Below are 20,685 nucleotides of genomic sequence, written 5' to 3' on the forward strand. Positions count from 1 at the left end.
TTTTCTCACCCTGTGCAGATCTGTGTGCACGGCGAGCAATGCACCAGACTCATGTCTGAGCTGCACGAGGGGGTGTGCGGAAGCCACGTAGGTGGTCGCGCTTTGGCAAGTAGAGTACTCCGCGCGGGGTACTACTGGCCAAAGTTGAAGGAAGATTGCATAAGGTTTGCTCAGCGATGCAAACAGTGTCAACTGCATGCAGACTGGCACAAGGCACCCCCTGAGGAGTTGAGGTCCATTCATAGCCCGTGGCCATTCCACACATGGGGAATCGACATCCTAGGACCTTTTCCCCTGGCGATAAGGCAGATGAAGTTTCTCATCGTGGCCATCGAGTACTTCACCAAGTGGGTGGAGGCAGAACCAGTCGCACACATCACCGCACAGAAAGTTGAGCACTTCGTCTGGAAGAACATCGTCTGCCGCTTTGGAATACCCAAGAGGTTGGTCTCCTACAACGGCACCCAGTTCACGAGTCATCAGCTGAGGAAGATGTGTGAGGAGTTAAAAATACAGCAGGTTTTCGCTTCAGTGGAACACCCACAAACCAATGGGCAGGTGGAGTCAGCAAATCGGGTACTGCTCAGGGGGTTGAAGCGAAGACTAGACAAGGCCAAAGGAGGCTGGGCAGAGGAGCTCCCCAGAATTGTATGGTCTTATCATACCACCCCACAGTCCAGCACTCATGAGACACCCTTCAGCCTTGTCTACGGGACAGACGCCATGATTCCCGTGGAGATACAGGAGAGCTCCCCCAGGTTCTTGAACTTCGTTGCTGAAGAGTCCAATGAAGAACGAAAGGTGAATCTAGACCTGCTGGACGAAGTACGAGAAGAAGCCAGAGTCAGTGCTGAAGCCGTAAAGAGAAGAGTAGAGCGGAGGCACAACTCTAAAGTGAGGCCCGGGTGCTTCCAGGAAGGTAATCTGGTGATGAGAAAGGCACATCAGAATGACATGCAGAACAAGTTGTCCCCAAAGTGGACAGGCCCGTACAGAGTGGTGGAGACTTTGGAGAACGGAGCCTATCGCCTAGAGACTTTGGAGGGAGGAGCAATCCCCAGAACGTGGAACGCCACCCATTTAAAATTTTATTTCAGTTAAAGTTGTACAGTAATGGCGTTCTCGCGCTAAAAGATACATGCTTTGTATGTGGTGGAAACAGTTGAACAGACAAGGGGGCACTCTTTTTCCTGAGGAGGGTTTTTAACGAGGCCACCCAATTAAAGAAAAAATTTCCAACATATCAAGTGTGCTCAAGTATTAAAGTTAAAGTCCTCCTTGCCCCAGGTGCAAGTGCAGGTGATTGGTTAGGCCCTACTTGCCCTAGGCGCAAGTATTGGCACCGATCTAAGTCTTCCTCACCCCAGGTGTGAGCGCAAGCAGTTAAAGGTTTGAAAAGCCAGGGGTGCTAGTAAGACCAAGGGAGGGAAAGGAAAGATTTTGAAAAAATGTCCTTACCCACTTGGCATGCACCAATATTGGCCTAGTAAAGTTCTTAGTCTGAAACCCTTCTCACCCCAGGAGTGAGGCAGGGAATGAACGACTCAACGCCCCGAAGGGTGATGACCTTGGGGAAAGTAAGAGGGGTTAGCGAGAAACACTTTTATTTCCCCAAAACAAGGCACCACCTCGAGCGATCGATGTCAAAGTCTTCTACGCATTTGGCACTTGGCGCTAAAGCGGCAGAGAAGCTAAGTGAAGACTAAAGAACGATCACTGATGAGTCGTCAGTGATTGGTTAGTGGTGTAAAGCAGCGCACGAGGACTGTCAAACACCAAGCTAAGGGAATAGCCAGTCGTGATCAAGTAGAGGCCAAGAACAAGAGAAGCAGATCGCGCTGGGCCTAAGCTAGTTAACACTTAGTCGTGTGCGAAGCGAAAGAACAAGAGAAGCAGATCGCGCTGGGCCTAAGCTAGTTAACACTTAGTTGTGTGCGAAGCGAAAGAACAAGAGAAGCAGATTGCGTTAGGCCTAAGCTGGTTAACACTTAGTCGTGTGCAAAGTAAAAGACAAGGCCTAAGATCGCGCTGAACCTAAGCTAGCTAACAGTTAGTCGCGTGCTTAAAGAAAGGTGAAACTCAAGAAAAATACAAGAGAAGAATCTCATACAAATTGAGAGTTTATCTTCATAGCCAAGTTTTATACAAATTTTGAGTTCTAAGGAAAGTGGTGCAGAAGTGAAAATTTACAAGAAAGAGAAAGGTTTAAGGGGCAGGAGGGATGAGCTTTCCATCCACCACTTCGTGATAGATGCTGAACTGCGAGAGGTCCAGGTCTGGGAGAACGCATTTGATTTGCTCGAGTGCTAGCTCGAATCCATCAGTAAGGGCATCAGCACCCACGTTCATCAAATCAGCCTTCTCCGCCTCCGCAGCATCTCTCTCCGTGGTAACGGCAGCAAGAGAGGAGGCAGCTTCTGCTAGTTGGCCCTGGGCTTCAGAAAGTTTGCCCGCCACCTCCTCAAGCTTTTTCTCTCCAGCAGCCGCCGCTTCTTTGGTGGACTCGAGCTCCCCCACTAGCTGAGTGTTCAGTTGGCGCAGGGAGGAGGTCTCGGCCCGTAGTTCCACCACCGCGCAATCCAAAGAGCTCACAGTCTGCCCCATCAAGATCTCCGTCTTGATGGTCTCTTGGACCTGCGCTAGGTACTCCCTCCTAGCTTTCTCCACCATGCCCCGCATCAGCTCTACAGATCCTTGAGCAGCTTTGAAGTCACTTCGCAGTGACTCCTTGTCGTGCTCAAGCTCTTTCACCCTCTTCTCCAGGGCTAGTTGCTTGCGATGCTGGGTGGAAAACTCCAGAGAGAGCACTACCTGCTTGGCCAGGTGCATGTCCACCTCATCACCATTCCATTCGACGAGCTCCCGGTTGCTTATGAGCTGTCGAACTAGGGTGATGACCCTGCTGAAGTTCTCGTGGCTGGCCCCAGAAGCGCTTGGGCGCGAGCTGGACCCACCACATTCAGCAGTGGCGGTAGAGATTGGCAGCAGTGGTGGTGGTGCACCCCCAGTTTGGGCAGAAGCACCCCCAGCAGGATGAGCAGATGGACCAGGTGATTGGCCTGCTGGGGGGGAAGATGGCAGTTGAGAAGTTGGAGGCAACTACTGGCATGGAGAAGGAAGGCAGGTGGGCTCTGAGGCAGGTTGAGCACAGGGAGGTGGGGGAGACCCTTCCTCTACTTCCACCACCTCAATCTCCCCAGGCTGGAGAGACAAAGCCCCCTCAACTGCTGGCTTCTTCCTCTGACGGTGTATAAGAGGAGAGCCAGAGCTCTCCTCTTCAGTTGAGGCAGCAGCAGCAAGTGAAGTGGAAGCCTTCACCAGCCTTTTCCTTTTCTTTCCTTGCTCGGGGCCTTCAGCTGGCGCGACCGAGAGTGGAGGGGCTGCAATGGGCTCAGTTGTAGAAGAGGAGGAGCCAGTGCCCTTGGTTCCCCGACGCTTGGCAAGCTCTAGCAAGGCCAGCCTCCTGTCTTTCCCCGACATTGAGTCTGCATAGACGAGGAAAGGAAGGGTTAGTTGACCAAGTTATGCAAGTAAGTCAAAGAACACATAAAAACATGCATGAGAAGAGACAAGTATCCTAAGAGGTGCAAGAAGAGCTACCTATATATTTTTTCAGAGCCACCACATCAAATTCATCCTTGATGAGGCAAGCGGAGTTGTACTTGGCCCCCAGGAGCAGCCCACATAGCTCGCGCTCGTAGGGGGCCATGGTTTCGAGGTCCCTGGATTTCTTGAATTCAACCCCAGGAACCGTTCAGGCTAACCCAGGACCTGTCCCCAGGATTCTTCGCCTCGAAGAAGTAGAGGAACACATCCACGGAGGCGTTGTGCCCAAAATAATTGCAGAGGATCTGAAATGCCCGGATGAAGGCCCAGGCATTGGGATGAAGTTGGCAAGGCGCGACGTTCAACTCCATCATCAGCTCCTTTTCAAAGAAGGTGAAAGGGAGGCGCAGCTTCAACCTCTTGAAGATAGCGGAGTAGATGAAGACGAAGGGCACCCCATTGGTGGCCCTATCGTCCGCGCAGATGGGCATTCCTCGAGGAGGAATGCGGATTTGGATATTGAAGTCATTCTCCCTGTCGATGGCGCAGGAAGGCTCATCAGGATTATGGCTCAGCAGGGACGTGAGGTGGCCCTGGGCAGTAGAGTGGAGGTTTCAGCGAGCAACGCCAGGGGGGCCCAGTCGTAGACCCTGGCATTGTCGTGGTAGGAGGTGGCCACAGGCGGTGGTGGAGCTGGCGCACTCGCGGAAGGTTGTGCACCAGAAGAAGGGGCAATAATACGCGCGGTTTGTTTCAAGCGAGCCATCGCGAGATAGATGCAAATGGAAGAAAAACGAAAAGTCAGAATGAATGGAAGAAGAGGGAATGATGAATGTTTCGGTGAAAACAGAGGGGGGAAAGGAGAAAGAGATGCCCAGGTGAAGAGAGGAAGAAGAAGAAGCAGAAGTCAAAGCGAGAACGTGAAAAAACCCTAGCGCGGGTTCGAGAGAGGGAAATAGGGAAGATGAATGCATGATAACCAGAAAGATAAATGCAATCGGTAAAGATGATCTAAATAGACCCAGGAAGAAGAAAAATCGTACCTTTGGATGATCGTAAGAGTTCTGGAAGCAGAAAATTTGAAGAAAGAAAGGTGCGCAGGGGAAGAGTTTGCAGGGGGTTTGAGAGTCGATTGAAGAAGATGAAGTAACAGTGAAGGAGCGCGCCAATTTGAATAAGAGAAGCGCTAGCGACACACCATGCTGGCCGTTGATGGGGCCACGTGTCACGAGATTAAGGAAGGAAGTTCAAACGTTAAAGAAGCCGCACGTGAGGTGGCACGTGATGCAGTCCCACTTGCCACGTGGACTGAGGGCACGACCACTTAGTCTCTTCGCCGAGAACGAGTTCACGACTCGAGACTGGGGGGCTTGTTATTCGATCGGTCATCGGTAGTCGATGACGTCAGCAGCAGAGAACCACGTGGACCACTCGCAGGGTGACACGTGGACCAGGTGACAGAGAGATCAGGAGGCGATCGCCAAGAGCGGTGATCGGGGGGTCAGTAACCAAGTGACCATCGGCAGATCAGGCGGCAGAGAGGTCAGGGGACAGATCATCCAGAATGGTGATCGGTGGTCAGCAGCCAAATGGCCACCAACAGACCAGTTCTCAGACTAACGCCTGGGGGCAGAACGCGAGAAACAAATAAGCACTGATCAGTCATCGGGTGCATTGTCATCGGGGTCTCGTGTTACACGCAGTTAAACTGGGACTGAGGTTCCCAGCGAGAGCGTTACGCATAGACCTCGCATGAGCACATCTCAGGGAATCATGCACGAGAGTGGCCTGAGGGAACTAGTAAACCAGTCAGAGATTGGTGATTCCCTCAACCCATTACGTGCGTGGCACCGTGAAGGGTAAGCTGTATACGCCGGGAGCGACGTTTGGTGAGTGTGCCTAGACCAGCCACACCTGACGTTCTCCTAAGAGTATGCGGTTTACCCGGGTGAGAGAAATATCCTAAGTTACTCCGCAAGGGCGTAACTTAGGCACACAAAGAGAAGCGCTAGAGCCCTTCCAGTAAGTGACACGTGCGTGGTTAGATGTGAGTTGCAGGCCTCCACGTGTCATCATCTGAGAGGGGTGCGGTCCAGACAAAAGTGCACTCCGTACCACTAAGGGTACAGAGACGCGCAGACATGCACAGACTCTCACGCTCTCACTATTGATTCTGCAGGTACACTGTCTCTGAAAAGCATAACAGGGTTCTGACACATGCCAGAAAAGCATAACAGAATTTTGTTATGCCCAGAAACAGAGAGAGAGACATAAAAGAGGGAATCAGGGAGAGATGAGGGATACGAGAAAAAAGAGAGCCAAGAGTTTTTCACACACACTGCTAGTTTTCTCATCTTTGGTGGTTCTGTGGACTAACTTGATCGTCGGAGTGCAAACGGCCGCTAGAGGCGCCGTCTGTGTGTTTTGCAGGTCACGTTTGGAGCACCAAGAGAAGGTTCTGAGGGTGATTCTGCAGAAGACGTAGTCGCGTAGACAGGGCAGAGAGTGCTACGAAGCGATTCCTCCACGTTCGAGTTGCCGGCAGGATCATTTTTTAAACATGAAATGCATCTAGAACAATGTCGTTGGACATCTTTCCTCATGTGTGGCCAACTAAATTTTGCTTTTAAAAGATCTAGAGTTTTATCAACTCCAAAGTGGCCCATGAGTCCCCCCTCATGTGATTCTTTGACAAGGAGTTTCCTATGTGTTCCTTGGGGAATGCAAAGTTTTCCCTCTTTAAAAAGATATCCCTCGGACACATAGTAACCTCCTTGCGCTCTATGTAGACATTGGGCATAGATGGATGAGAGTTCTTGATCATCTTGGTAAAGCTCTCTTATGTGGTCAAATCCAAGAATTTGGGCACCCAATTTTGAAAAGAGTGTATGCCGTCTTGAAAGAGCATCGGCCACTATATTGGTGCTCCCTTTCTTGTATTTGATTACATAAGGAAATTGTTCAAGAAATTCCATCCATTTAGCATGTCTCTTGTTGAGCTTGTGTTGGCCCTTTAAATATTTTAAAGACTCATGATCACTATGGATGACAAATTCTTTAGACACAAGGTAGTGTTCCCAAGTCTTTAGGGCTCGCACAAGAGCATAGAGCTCTTTGTCATAGGTGGGGTAGTTGAGGGTGGCACCATGGAGTTTTTCACTAAAATAAGCAATGGGGTGTCCACCTTGCAACAAAACCGCACCTATGCCTACCCCCGATGCATCACATTCTATCTCAAAAGTTTTGGAAAAATTTGGAAGAGATAGGATGGGTGCATTGGTGAGTTGAGCTTTTAGCCTTTGAAAGGCTTGCTCATGCTTTTCATTCCAACAAAATGCAACATCTTTTTTAACAAGTTCATTCAAAGGAGATGCTAGGTTAGAAAAATTAGGCACAAACCTTCTATAGAAGCTAGCTAACCCATGAAAACTTCTTACATCACTTACATTTTGTGGAGTTGGCCACTCTCGGATGGCTTTGATTTTCTCGGGATCTACATGCACCCCCTTATTGTTGACTATGAAGCCTAAAAAGACTACACTATCTACACAAAAGGTACACTTATCCCTATTTGCAAAAAGACTATTTTTCCTAAGAACTAGAAGAACTTCCCTAAGGTGACTTAGATGGTCTTCTAGGGTTTTACTATATACTAAAATATCATCAAAGTAAACTACTACATATTTACCTATACAATCCCTCAAGGTGTGATTCATAAGCCTCATGAATGTACTTGGGGCATTAGTAAGCCCAAAGGGCATCACCTACCACTCGTATAATCCAAATTTGGTCTTAAAAGCGGTTTTCCACTCATCACCCTCCTTGATTCGAATTTGGTGATATCCACTTTTAAGGTCAATTTTGGAGAATAGAGTTGACCCATGCAATTCATCAAGCATATCATCAAGCCTTGGAATTGGATGCCTATACTTGATGGTGATGTTGTTGATTGCTCGACAATCACAACACATGCGCCATTTTCCATCTTTTTTTGGCACCAACAAGACAGGTACAGCACAAGGGCTTAGGCTCTTTTGAACCCAACCCTTCTCCAACAAGTCTTGAACTTGTGATTCTATCTCCTTAGTTTCCTCGGGGTTGGTTCTATAAGCAGGCCTATTTGGTAGGCTTGCCCCCGGGATAAAGTCAATTTGATGTTCTATTCCCCTTAGAGGAGGAAGCCCAATGGGTCCTTCTTGTGAGAATAGATCTTCAAATTCACTCAAAAGATTTTTGATTTGAGGAGGTAAATTCATAAGTTCACTACTTGTGGCAGTGCATGTAAGTGCTCCTTTACACAAGATAAGGCTTGGTTGTTCAACAAGAAGCAAGTTTTCAAAGACGTTTTCAAGAGGCTTTGCTTGTTGACCAACCTTGTGGGAAGGAACACTCTTCTCCCACGCCTTCCTATCCCTAAGGATTTTCTCTTTTTCTAGCGCTCTTTTTTTTTTTGTTTTCCTCATCCCTCTTTTGCTTCATTTGTATTTGGTCTTTTCCCACTTGAGAATGTGGTGAAGGACTAAGTACAAACTTTTTATACTTATGGGTGAAGGAAATTTCGTTAGTGAGACCATCATGCAAGGTTTTCTTATCAAATTGCCATGGTCTCCCTAATAAAATATGACAAGCTTCCATAGGCACTACATCACATAAAACTTTGTCCTTGTAGTTCCCTATGGAAAACTTGATTTCCACTTGCTTGTCTACATGTAGTTCCCCATTTTCATTAAGCCATTGAAGTTTGTAAGGTTTTGGGTGGGGAACCACTTGTAGCTTAAGCTTTTCAACCATCCTAGCACTACAACAATTATAACTAGAACCACTATCCACAATGAGAGAGCATATGTTTTCTAAAACATTGCATCTTGTATGAAATATGTTCTCTCTTTGTGTTTCAATGGATGTGCTAGGGTGATTGTTGAGGGTTCTCCTAATCATAAGCAATTCTCCCTCTAGTGGAGCTACCCTCTCATCCTCTCCCCCTTCCTCTCTCTCACTAGGCTCATCCTCGCCACTAGTGTACTCATCTACACCTTTAAGAAACAAAGTCTTTTGGTTTGGACATTGTGCTTGCACATGCCCCCTACCATAGCACTTAAAACACTTAACATCTCTAGCTCGGATGGGTGGGGTTGAGGTTTCTTTGGTGAAGGGCTTGGTAGGCTCTTTTGGTTTTTCCTTGGATGTACTACCCTCCCTTCTAAACTCTTTCTTGGGATAAAAGCTAGAATAGGGGCTCACCTTTTGACTTGAGGTTTTGCGCAAGTTTTGTTGCTCAACTTTAATGCAAAGTTGAACCAAATCATTCAAGTCTTGATAAGGTTAGAGCTCTACTCTATCTCTTATCTCAAGTGATAGGCCACTAAGGAACCTAGCTATGGTGGTTTCCTCCTCTTCTCTAATGGATGCTCTCATCATGTAGAGCTCCATTTTTTGCCTATACTCTTCCACACTTATGTTCTTTTGTTGGAGTCTTTGGAGCTTGTCCATCAACTCCCTATGGTAGTAGGAAGGTATATGTCAACGTCTTAGGGCTCCCCTAAGGTCATTCCAATATGTAATGGAAGGTTCCCTATGAAGACGTCTATCTCTTTCGAGAGAGGTCCACCAATACATGGCGTTCCCTTGGAAACTAAGGGTGGCTAAGGGTACCTTTCGTTCCTCACTTACCCTATGGCAAGCAAAGAGTTGCTCTACCTTCATCTCCCAATCTAGATATACTTCTACATTTTCTTTTCCATGAAAATGAGGTAGGTCTACTCTAGTTTCCCTTGGCACCTCTTGTTCCCTTTGCCTAGTTCTTCTAGGGGGTGGTTGGTAATAATCATTGATTCTACGGCTTCCCTCCCCTAGAGACTCAATACTTTGAGAATGGGATGCATGAGTTTTTTTTGATTTTTGTGATTTTTGTGATTTCTCTTCTTGAGCTTTAGCCAACTTATTGATTTTGTTCTCATTCTCCAATTGTCTAAAAGATATCAATTGTACCGCTTGGGATACTTCTTTTAAAAGAGTTTTCAAAGATTTTACTTCACTTTCTATAGACTTTGGAGAGTGAGAAGAAGAAGACATGGCTAAAACTTTGTGTATATAGGTGTTTTACTTTGAGAAAGTTTAGGAAAGTTAAAGAAGGTAGTTTTCCAGGTAAGGGAGGTGAGTCACAAAGGACTACTTAAGTACCAAGCCTTTTCCTTGCCAAAAACTATCCCCCAATATCTTCACACAAGACTTTCTCTTAGTGAAACACTTAGAACACAAATAAGTTGAGAAATAAATGCAAGAAAACAATGCAAGCTAACTATGCAACAAAGCTAGTCGGTTTAGCACAAAATTTAAACAAAATTAAACATGCAAAGCGTAGCTATGAAAGCAAAAGAAAAGCAATTACAAACAAGTAACAATTTCTAATCAAGAATGCTATACTATTCGGCCCTAGGTGAGGCTTCTTGGACACTTTGAGCCCTTGAAGACACACTCACCGTCTAAACGTAATTAACAAGGTAATTAACAATAAACCAAGTTGCAAAGGAAATAAGAAAACTCCCTTTGTTGATCCTCTTTTGGTTAGTGCACTTCCTTGTTGTCTTTGCTTGTTGATCTTCCAAGTGTTTGTAGTGTTTTCTCAAGAATGCTTGTTTCGGCTTTGGCCTTGTCTTCTCCTTAGAATGATGGCCTTTAATCCTCCAATTTCCAGCACCTAGCAAAGGGCTAAACCTTAACCAAATCAAGTTCCCATTCACATAAGCACCAAAGAAGAATTAAATTCCAGCACCCAAATTAGAGGTCAAAAAACAAAAGCAAGAAACAAATTTAATTGAATAAAACAGTACCACCAAAAGGATTTAGATTGTGACAACTAGAAAGAGAGTCAATTAAGTAAAGCAAACAAATAAAGGTACTCAATTAAAGGTTGGCACACAAAAGAATTCCTAAAGAAAAGCACTAGATTAGATGACCAAATAAAAAAAACAGCACCACTGGAAAATGTTGTGGGCCAGAAAACGTGTTTGTTCCCCGATTTATGCTGAGCTGTATATTTAGAATTTGGCTCTGAAATTTGTTATGCAAGATATTCAGGATCTTATCTAAAATCTGGCTTTGTATTCACTCAAAACGGATGCACCATTTTGTTTTAATAAATTTTGCAAATTTGGTGTTCGGTTAGGCCAGCTGGAGCGCTTCAGATTTGCACTCTGATTTTAAAAGATTTATCATTTTTTTTATGTTGCTTCTTTTGACCTAATTCTTTTTTTGTCCTTTCTATAACACTTTAAACTTGCATTTTCCAGAGAATCAAAATTTTCCTATGGGTGGAAATATTTTTCTGGGTTAAAACAGCCAAAACAGAGAAGGTGAAAACAGGGGAATCTGAAAACTGGAAACAAAAACAGCAAGATACCAAAGTTTAGACACAATGGAAATTTGTGAAATAGAATTGTGTATGATCTAAACACAATATGAACTCAAACTAAAAATTAAAAAGGCACCAAAGGAGCAAAGAACAGCAGATTCAAGCAAATAAAGAGACCCAAAATCAAGAAACAATTAAGCCAAATAAAATGACTACTATGAATTGTTGACAATATGGATGAACATGACTTGACAAAACATGTATAGATTCAGAAAATTAAAGACTCAAAGCATAATATGAAGCAAAATAATGAAAGCAATAAAGACTCAAAGCCTAAAACAAAATAGCAACACAAAGGTGTATGGAATCCTATCACAAATTGCACAAGAACTTGTTCAAGATCAAATGAACAAGAGTGCTTCGGTTGGATCTTCCACAAAGCACACCAAGAACAAATTAAAATGTAAAAAACAGCAAGACAAGTAAGGAAAGTAAATGACAATATGAAATAAAGAAGAACTAAAATTGAAAAGACAAGGAGCTACTCATCTTGAAGAACCAAAGCTCATGATACCAAATGATGGCATTTCATGAAGTTCTTCTTGAATCAAAGTAGAGTATGGGGCGGAAGCAATGTATGAGAGTCAGCAAGATCCTCCTAAGAGTGGTGTTGATCTTGTAGGTGCATGATAAGTATGGGTATTGAGTGGTTCGGCCAGCTCAAGGGAAAAGATGAAGGAATTGAAGTTTAGAGCCTAGGATTCTAGGGAGAAGCAAAGTTGAGCACAAATGGGCAGCATAACTTTACTCACAATAAACTTGCAAAATACATGAGATAGCCTCCCTATTTATAGGCTATTTGGGACGTAAATCCTAAGCTAATACATAATGAAATGTAAACCAAATGAAATGCAAAGCTAGACCATGTGCCATGACTGGTCACACCTAGCCAAGTTCTAGAAGGTTTCATTCAAATGTGCTTTCTACACTACCCTATCTACTAAGTACCCCTATTGGGCCTTAATGCAACATATACAAGGCCTTCTCTCTTCCATCCGTGGCTTCATCCACTTGTGCTTGTACATGCTTAGCCATTGATCTTGTGAGAGGACCTAGACGGTCTAGTGCCACACCTAGACGCTCCATGGGTAGCTTTCCTTCTTCACGGCCTAGACGCTCATTCCTTGGAGCTAGACGCTTTCCTTGGTCTAAACGCTCTTCATGGTGTGGGCTTTGGCTCCCATGGCTAGATGTGCTTGGCCCTCCTCCATCAAGAAGCGGGGAACTCCACCGCACCAACGAGGAGTTACGCCATAGATGGCGTGGCAGAGACGAACCGGAGGCTACATCCCCACCCAGGGAATTCACAACACCATTTTCACAGGCAATCTTGGAGACGGCAATTCCCAATACGTTCACAGGACCCAAAGCGACCTTCACGGGAATGGAGGATCCCGAAGCACACCTCACGGCGTTCCACATACAGATGTTGCTGGTAGGTGGTTCAGACGTCGTTAGGTGCAAACTTTTCATGAGCACCCTGACAGGGATGGCCATGGACTGGTTCATTAGCCTCCCAGAGGGCCACATCACGTCCTTCGCCCAACTTTCACAACTATTTAAAGAACAGTACCTAGCCAACAAAACTCCCGCCCCAGTCTCGTACGATCTTTTCGACGTCAAGCAGTTCCTAGGCGAAACCCTAAAGGAGTACATAAGCCGCTTTGGGGCACAGGTAGTGAAAGTAGGCACCAAGGAGGAACCCATGATTGTATACGCATTCAAGAAGGGGGTGCGTCCCGGATCTTTCAGTAAAACGCTTAATCGCAGTTGCCCCAAAACCTTCGCCGAGATAAGGCGACAAGCGGTAAAACATATTGCCTCGGAAGGTGAAACGTACGAGAAATGGACAACCACTGTGCCAGCACGCCCCAAGGCACAGATACGCACGCAACCTGTTCGGGTTCACCAAGCCGTCACAGAAAGGAAACATTTTGACAGGAAACGCGCTTACGAGCCACGAAGGACCCAACCTAAGAGTCGAGTAGAGGAAGGGAGAGAAGCAAGCAAGCCGCTGAGGCACAACTTCGTGATGGAACTCAAAGATCTGATTGCGATACCCAGCATAGCCGACAGGTTGAGGCCGCCGATTAAAGCTGACAAGGTGCTGGGGCCTCGCAAGGAGTCATGGTGCGAATTCCACGAAGCATTTGGGCACCATATTAACAACTGTCTGGCGCTTGGCTATCAGTTGGATGAGCTCGTGAAGAATGGTTTCCTGAAGGATTACTTGATGGAGAAACAGGCGGGACGACCGTCAGGCTCGCAACCGGGGGGTAGTGAGGGGCAGCAACACGAGGCGCCCGTCCTCGGTGAAATCCACACCATAGCCGGTGGGTTCTCGGGTGGCGGGTGTACGGCATCGCAGCGTAAGAGGTATGCGAGATCCGTAATGTCAGTGGAAGTTTTTGAGGACCATTCGCCCGATGTGGACATCACGTTCACTAAGGAAGACCTCAGGGATGTTGTGTCGCATGACAACGATCCCATTGTGATCTCGCTCGTCACGGCAGGAAGAACGGTTCATCGGGTCTTAGTCGATCAAGGGAGCTCGGCAGACGTGATGTTCTGGCCGACCTTCGAAAGGCTACAACTATCTACAGACCAGTTGAGGCCATATGGGGGCTGCTTATACGGTTTTGCGGGTGATCAAGTCGAAGTCAGGGGATACATTGAGTTAAGAACAACGTTCACAGATGGGGCCGCCTCGCGCACAGAGAAAATCAAATACCTTGTCGTGAACGCCCCCTCAGCATATTATATCCTATTGGGAAGGCCAACACTCAATAGGATTGGAGTTGTACCCTCCACGAGGCACATGAAGGTCAAATTACCTTCAATGGAAGGGGTGATCGTCACAATCCGATCTGACCAAGAAGAGGCAAAGAGATGTTACGAAAACAGCCTCAAGAACAGGTGATCAGTGTGCCATGTGACCACAACACCACCTCTTGGTGCGGGGAATGCGCAGGAAAGCCGACGGGCCGTGGACGCAGCGTCAGAGGGGACCGCCGAAGGCGACGTGGGTATGGATGTGGCATTGGAAGTAGCCACCAAGGGCGACGTAACCATGGAAGATGTTGAGCCGAAGCCTGAGAGCAACGCTAGAGTAGAGGAAGAGGAAAGCTTCCCGGAAGCCGCTAGGGAGTCAAGCATTGTGAGAGCATTGCTCGCTAGTGAGAGGAGGCCTCGCCCAGTTGGAGATTGGCTCGAGAGGGAGATCGGCGGCAAAACTTTTAAATTGGGGAAGACTTTAGACGGCGAGACACAGGAACAGATCGCCAAGGTGATAGGCAGGCATCTGGACGCGTTCGCGTGGTCTGCCTCGGATATGCCAGGAATCGACCCTGATTTTTTATGTCATCGTCTAGCAATGGACCCTCAAGTCAGACCAGTCCGACAAAGAAGAAGAAAATTCAATGAAGAAAGGAGACAGGCGATCAGAGATGAAACGCAAAAACTCCTCGAGGCGGGCCACATCAAGGAGATACAGTATCCGGAATGGCTCGCCAATGTTGTATTGGTAAAGAAGAGCAATGGGAAATGGCGAATGTGTGTCGACTTCACAGATCTAAATAAAGCCTGTCCAAAGGATTCCTATCCTTTGCCAAGTATAGACACCCTAGTGCACAGCGCAGCAGGGTGTAAGTTGTTGAGTTTCTTAGACGCGTTCTCGGGGTACAACCAAATTAAGATGCACCCCATGGACGAGGAAAAAACTGCCTTCATGACAGAGAAGTCGTGCTATTGCTACAAGGTGATGCCTTTTGGGCTGAAGAACGCGGGAGCCACGTACCAGAGATTGATGGATAAAGTGCTTGCACCTATGCTTGGGAGGAACGTGCTAGCTTACGTTGACGATATGGTCGTAACATCCCTGGAAAAAAACCAGCATATAGCCGACTTGGAGGAGTTGTTCGTTACGATAGCCAAATACAAACTGAAGCTGAACCCTGAGAAATGCATTTTCGGCGTGGAAGCGGGAAAGTTCTTAGGTTTTCTCTTGACCGAAAGAGGGATCGAAGCAAACCCTGACAAGTGTGTGGCCATTTTGGCGATGAGGAGCCCTGCTACGGTTAAGGAGGTGCAGCAGCTCACGGGTCGGATGGCCACCCTGTCGCGATTTGTGTCTGCCAGTGGAGAGAGGGGTCACCCATATTTCCAGTGCTTGAAAAGGAACAATAGGTTTGTCTGGACGAAGGAGTGTGAAGAGGCTTTCATAAAACTCAAAGAGTACTTGGCAAGCCCGTCGGTTCTGTGCAAACCTCAAATGGGAGCGCCCCTCAGGTTATACTTCGCCGTAACCGAGAAGGCGCTGAGTGCGGTGCTCGTCCAGGACCAAGATCAAATTCAGAAACCCGTTTATTTTGTCAACAAGGTGTTGCAGGGCCCATAAGTGAGATATCAGGCTTTGGAGAAAGCAGCACTGGCAGTAGTGTTTTCGGCGAGGAGGTTGCGCCATTACTTCCAGAGTTTTACAGTATTGGTGATGACCGACTTACCTATCCAGAAGGTTCTAAAGAAACCAGATGTGGCTGGAAGAATGGTAAAATGGGCGGTAGAGTTGTCGGAGTTCGACATCAAGTATGAGCCCCGAGGACCGATCAAGGGACAAATCTTCGCTGACTTCGTGGTCGAACTATCTTCTGAAACAGTGCAAAGCGCCGGAGATGGTTTTCGTTGGGTGCTCTCAGTGGATGGGTCCTCTAACCAGTTGGGCAGTGGGGCCGGGATAATTCTGGAAGGACCCAACGGCGTGTTGATAGAACAGTCCCTAAAGTTTGCCTTTAAAGCCAACAATAACCAAGCGGAATATGAGGCTTTGATCGCTGGTGTCTTGTTGGCAAAGGAGATGGGAGCAAGGGTGCTGTTGGCCAAGAGCGATTCATTGCTAATCACAGGCCAAGTAACTGGCGAGTTCCAGGCTAAGGATCCGCAGATGGCAGCTTATCTGGAGTATGTGCAGGAGTTGAGGAAGTCTTTTGTTTCGTTCGAAGTAGTGCATGTGCCAAGAGAGCAGAACGCCCGAGCTGACTTGCTAGCAAAGCTCGCCAGTTCGGGCAAGGGGGGCAGGCAGAGGACCGTCATACAAGATACCCTGAAGACACCTCGAGCGTTCGTGGCGGACCACCAAGTTCTCCAAGTCTGCAAGTCAAGGGAAGGGATGGCAAGGGGTCATAAGTCTCTATCTCAGGAGACCTTGAGGACGCCAAGGGTTAGAGCGCATCTAGTGGGAGAAATAAAGATGACACAAGTTTGCGCCGTCCACGAGCCGGACACATGGATAACGCCATACCAGCGCTACATGGCAGATGGCGTACTCCCAATGGACCCGACGGAAGCTAGGAAGGTAAAAAAGAACTCCAACAAGTTCACCCTCATCGATGGCGAGTTGTACAGGTTTGGGTTCACACACCCCCTTTTAGTATGTGTGTATGGAGAGAGGTGCACGAGAATTATGGCCGAGCTCCACGAAGGGATTTGCGGGAGTCACATCGGAGGTCGAGCCTTGGCGACAAGAACCATCCGTGCAGGTTATTATTGGCCGACAATGAGGGAAGACTGCAATAGATATGCCCAACGTTGCAAGCAGTGCCAGGAGCACGCCGATTGGCACAAGGCGCCTCCGGAAGAATTAAAATCAATCTACAGTCCCTGGCCTTTCCACACATGGGAAATCGATATCCTGGGACCCTTCCCATTGGCGATTAGGCAGATGAAGTATTTGGTTGTGGCAGTCAAATACTTCACGAAGTGGATTGAAGCAGAACCAGTAGCCCAGATCACCACGCACAAAATTCAGAATTTCGTATGGAAGAATATTGTGTGTCGTTTCGGTGTGCCCAAGCGTTTGGTATCGGATAACGGGACTCAGTTCGCAAGTCACCTGCTGAAGAAGCTGTGCGAGGATGTTGGAACTCAACAGGTGTTCGCTTCTGTGGAAACACCCACAAACGAATGGGCAGGTGGAGTCGGCTAATCGGGTTTTACTAAGAGGTTTGAAGAGGAGATTGGAGAAGGCCAAAGGATCTTGGGCTGAGGAAGTTCCCCGTATAATATGGGCATATCATACCACTGAACAGTCAGGAACCCACGAAACCCCGTTTAGCTTGGTGTACGGGTGCGATGCGATGATCCCAATTGAAATCCAGGAAAGCTCGCCGAGATTCCAGAACTTCGTAGCAGAAGGCTCGAATGCAGAAAGGAGGATGAACTTAGATTTGTTGGATGAGGTCAAGGAGGAGGCAAGGGTAAAGGCTGAAGCAATAAAGAGAAGAGTCGAGCGCAAGTACAATTCTAGGGCAAGGCCAAGACAGTTCAGAGATGGCGACTTGGTAATGAGGAAGGCCCACCTGTACGAGATGCAGAATAAATTGTCACCCAAATGGACGGGACCGTTTAGAATAACTGAAGCACTCGGGAACGGCGCCTACCGTTTGGAAACACTGGAGGGAGGGGCGATTCCTCGCACTTGGAACGCTACTCATCTCAAGTTTTATTACAGTTGAAGCATTGTAAGTAGCAGTTAACTCGAACAGTTAAGTGAAAACAGTTTTTTCAAGGTGGCGCTCTTTTTCCCTAAAAAGGGTTTTTTAATGAGGCCACCCAATAAAAGAAAGTTTCGAGTTTATCAAGTTTTCCCAGTTATTGAGTTTGCATGGTTATCGTTTTAAATTTTAAAACAAAAGACTTAGTCGCCCTTGTGTAATTTAGGGCAGATTCAAATCGCATGCATAAAGTTTTTTAAGTCCTCATCGCCACTCGGCGATTAGAGGCACAAATTAAGTTTTTACGCCCTCATCGCCAGTTGGCGATCAGAGGTAAAGGTTAAGTTTTAAGTCCTCATCGCCACTTGGCGATTGGAGGCACAAGTCAAGTTTTAAGTCCTCATCGCCACTTGGCGATTGGAGGCACAAGTCAAGTTTTAAGTCCTCATCGCCGCTTGGCGATTGGAGGCACAAGTCAAGTTTTAAGTCCTCATCGCCGCTTGGCGATTGGAGGTACAAGTCAAGTTCTAAGTCCTCATCGTCACTCGGCGATCGGAGGCACAAATTGAGTTTTTAAGTCCTCATCGCCACCTAGCGATCAGGGGCACAAGTGTAAAGTTTTTAAGTTCCTATCGCCACCTGGCAATCGGAGGTGAAAGTTAAGTTTTAAGTCCTACTCGCCAAGAACGAGTTTAGGCAAGAACAAATTAAGAAGTCCTACTCGCCAAGAACGAGTATAGGCGAAAGTTCAGAGCCAAGAACGAGTATAGGCGAAAGTTCAGAGCAAGATGACAGGTATGTCCAGTATGAGTTAAAATCCAGGCGCCTAGTCCTTGAGCAGGGGTTAAGGGATTCCTTCGGGACGCCCCCTCCTCAAGTATGAATAGCTAGCCCCGGTACCAGATAACAGTTAAAATCCGGGCGCCTAGTCCTTGAGCAGGGGTTAAGGGATTCCTTCGGGACGCCCCCTCCTCAAGTATGAATAGCTAGCCCCGGTACCAGATAACAGTTAAAATCCGGGCGCCTAGTCCTTGAGCAGGGGTTAAGGGATTCCTTCGGGACGCCCCCTCCTCAAGTATGAATAGCTAGCCCCGGTACCAGATAACAGTTAAAATCCGAGCGCCTAGTCATTGAGCAGGGGTTAAGGGATTCCTTCGGGACGCCCCCTCCTCAAGTATGAATAGCTAGCCCCGGTACCAGATAATAGTTAAAATCCGGGCGCCTAGTCCTTGAGCAGGGGTTAAGGGATTCCTTCGGGACGCCCCCTCCTCAAGTATGAATAGCTAGCCCCGGTACCAGATAACAGTTAAAATCTGGGCGCCTAGTCCTTGAGCAGGGGTTAAGGGATTCCTTCGGGACGCCCCCTCCTCAAGTATGAATAGCTAGCCCCGGTACCAGATAACAGTTAAAATCCGGGCGCCTAGTCCTTGAGCAGGGGTTAAGGGATTCCTTCGGGACGCCCCCTCCTCAAGTATGAATAGCTAGTCCCGGTACCAGATAACAGTTAAAATCCGGGCGCCTAGTCCTTGAGCAGGGGTTAAGGGATTCCTTCGGGACGCCCCCTCCTCAAGTATGAATAGCTAGCCCCGGTACCAGATACCAGTTAAAATCCGGACGCCTAGTCCTTGAGTAGGGGTTAAGGGATTCCTTCGGAACGCCCCCTCCTCAAGTATGAATAGCTAGCCCCGATACCAGATGAGATTAAAAGTCCTCAGTGCATCCAGGGAAAAGGTAGCCCCTGGGCAAGTTGAGGCACCAGATAAATTCCTTCTCGCCGTCGAGCGAGTTCAGGCAAGATAAAGTCCTTCTCGCCGTCGAGCGAGTTCAGGCCAGATAAAGTCCTTCTCGCCGTCGAGCGAGTTCAGGCCAGATAAAGTCCTTCTCACCTCAGAGTGAGTTCAGGCAAGAACAGAGTACAAGACCTCTTTGCTTAAGAAAATTAAGGCAAGTTTGAAAGTCCTCAGTGCAGAACCTGGCCAACAAAGTCTTAGGCGATGACCTGGAAATACACATGTCACTTGGCAGATCAGGCAAGCGAGAATTCAGATGCTAAAAATGACTCTCGCCTACTGCTCAGTAAGTAATTTCGTGTCAAATGTTATTACTATAGACTAACCGTTTGTTTAAAATAAGTTGATTGCCAGAAAATTAAGCATCAGTTTGCGCTAAGTTAATTGGGTTAAGTGAGAGCCCACCAAATTATCAAGTGATCGCACGACAGGTAAAAGATAAACCATGTGCATATGTTAACACGGTCCAAATAAAAGAAGTCATTACAAACAGATTCGTTGCACATAGACAGAGGTCGAATATGTAAGTATTTCAGAATGTTTCTAAACAAAACGTCAAATGAAAACGTTAATCTGAGGGTACAATTTTGTCGTCTACCACTTCATGGCAAATTGAGAACTGGGAGAGGTCCAAGTCGGGGTAAGCACAAGCGAACTGCTCCAAGGCCGCGCCGAACCCGGAAGTCAGAACGTTTGCGGCGCTGAGGTCGAGTTCTTCACTTTGTTTCTTCAGCTTTTCATTTTCCTCAAGCGTCTGGGCAAGCTTTGCTGCAGATTCGTTCAGCTCCTTATCCTTCTCACTCAGTTCCTTGGCTTTTTTATCCACGTCAGCTTTGATTTTACCCAGCAGATCTTCCCTCTCAATTGACTTGGCCTCAAGCTCATCCACGTAGGCCCCTTTGGCCTTGAGAGTCTCCTCAAGGTCCGTTATCTTCTCCTGTTGATGCACGAGTCTGCCCTCGAGTTCGGTGACCTCTAAGAGTTTGGCGTTGAGCTTTTGGTCTAGTTCAGCGCTGTTTTTACGTTCGCTCCGCAACTCTTCCTTCAGAGCATTTTCTAACCGCGAAAACTCCAATCCCCGCATCGTAAGATGATCCTGCCTGTTGACCGGAGCGCTGGAGAATGCCTCGTCAAAGGATCGACGTGCGCGCCGCTTCTCACTTTCGTTCCTCCTCTGGATCTACCTCAAGAACCTGCAAAGAAACGACACGGCGCCGCTGCGGCCGATCGCACTCCGACGCTCAAGTCAGTGACGGTATCACCAAATACTAAGAACTGGAACCATGTAAACTCTCTCTCACAAACAGCTCTGTCACTCGCAAGCGTAAAGTGTATGAACTGAATGCGTGTACCTTAGAAAATCTGTTAAGAACTCTTATATACCTGGTGGTTTTCTCTCTCCTGGCAGTTAATGACCTGGACACGTGGCTCGCATCCAACTGTACACGTG

At 47.3% G+C, this 20,685-nt stretch overlaps 2 protein-coding genes across 2 annotated transcripts; one reads left to right on the plus strand and one right to left on the minus strand.

Annotated features, from left to right (window-relative positions):
- Positions 1–12,041: 12,041 nt before the first annotated feature.
- Positions 12,042–13,877, plus strand: LOC137822130 (uncharacterized). The gene has a single exon (XM_068627034.1). The coding sequence runs from the start codon at positions 12,042–12,044 to the stop codon at positions 13,875–13,877; it is 1,836 nt and encodes a 611-aa protein (XP_068483135.1).
- A 5,926-nt stretch (positions 13,878–19,803) lies between these two features.
- LOC137822131 (uncharacterized) lies at positions 19,804–20,319 on the minus strand. The gene has a single exon (XM_068627035.1). It carries the CDS (start codon positions 20,317–20,319, stop codon positions 19,804–19,806), a length of 516 nt encoding a protein of 171 aa, XP_068483136.1.
- Positions 20,320–20,685: the final 366 nt, after the last annotated feature.

This window comes from Phaseolus vulgaris, chromosome 9 (assembly GCF_000499845.2).
Source record: "Phaseolus vulgaris cultivar G19833 chromosome 9, P. vulgaris v2.0, whole genome shotgun sequence".
Classification (NCBI taxonomy): domain Eukaryota; kingdom Viridiplantae; phylum Streptophyta; class Magnoliopsida; order Fabales; family Fabaceae; genus Phaseolus; species Phaseolus vulgaris.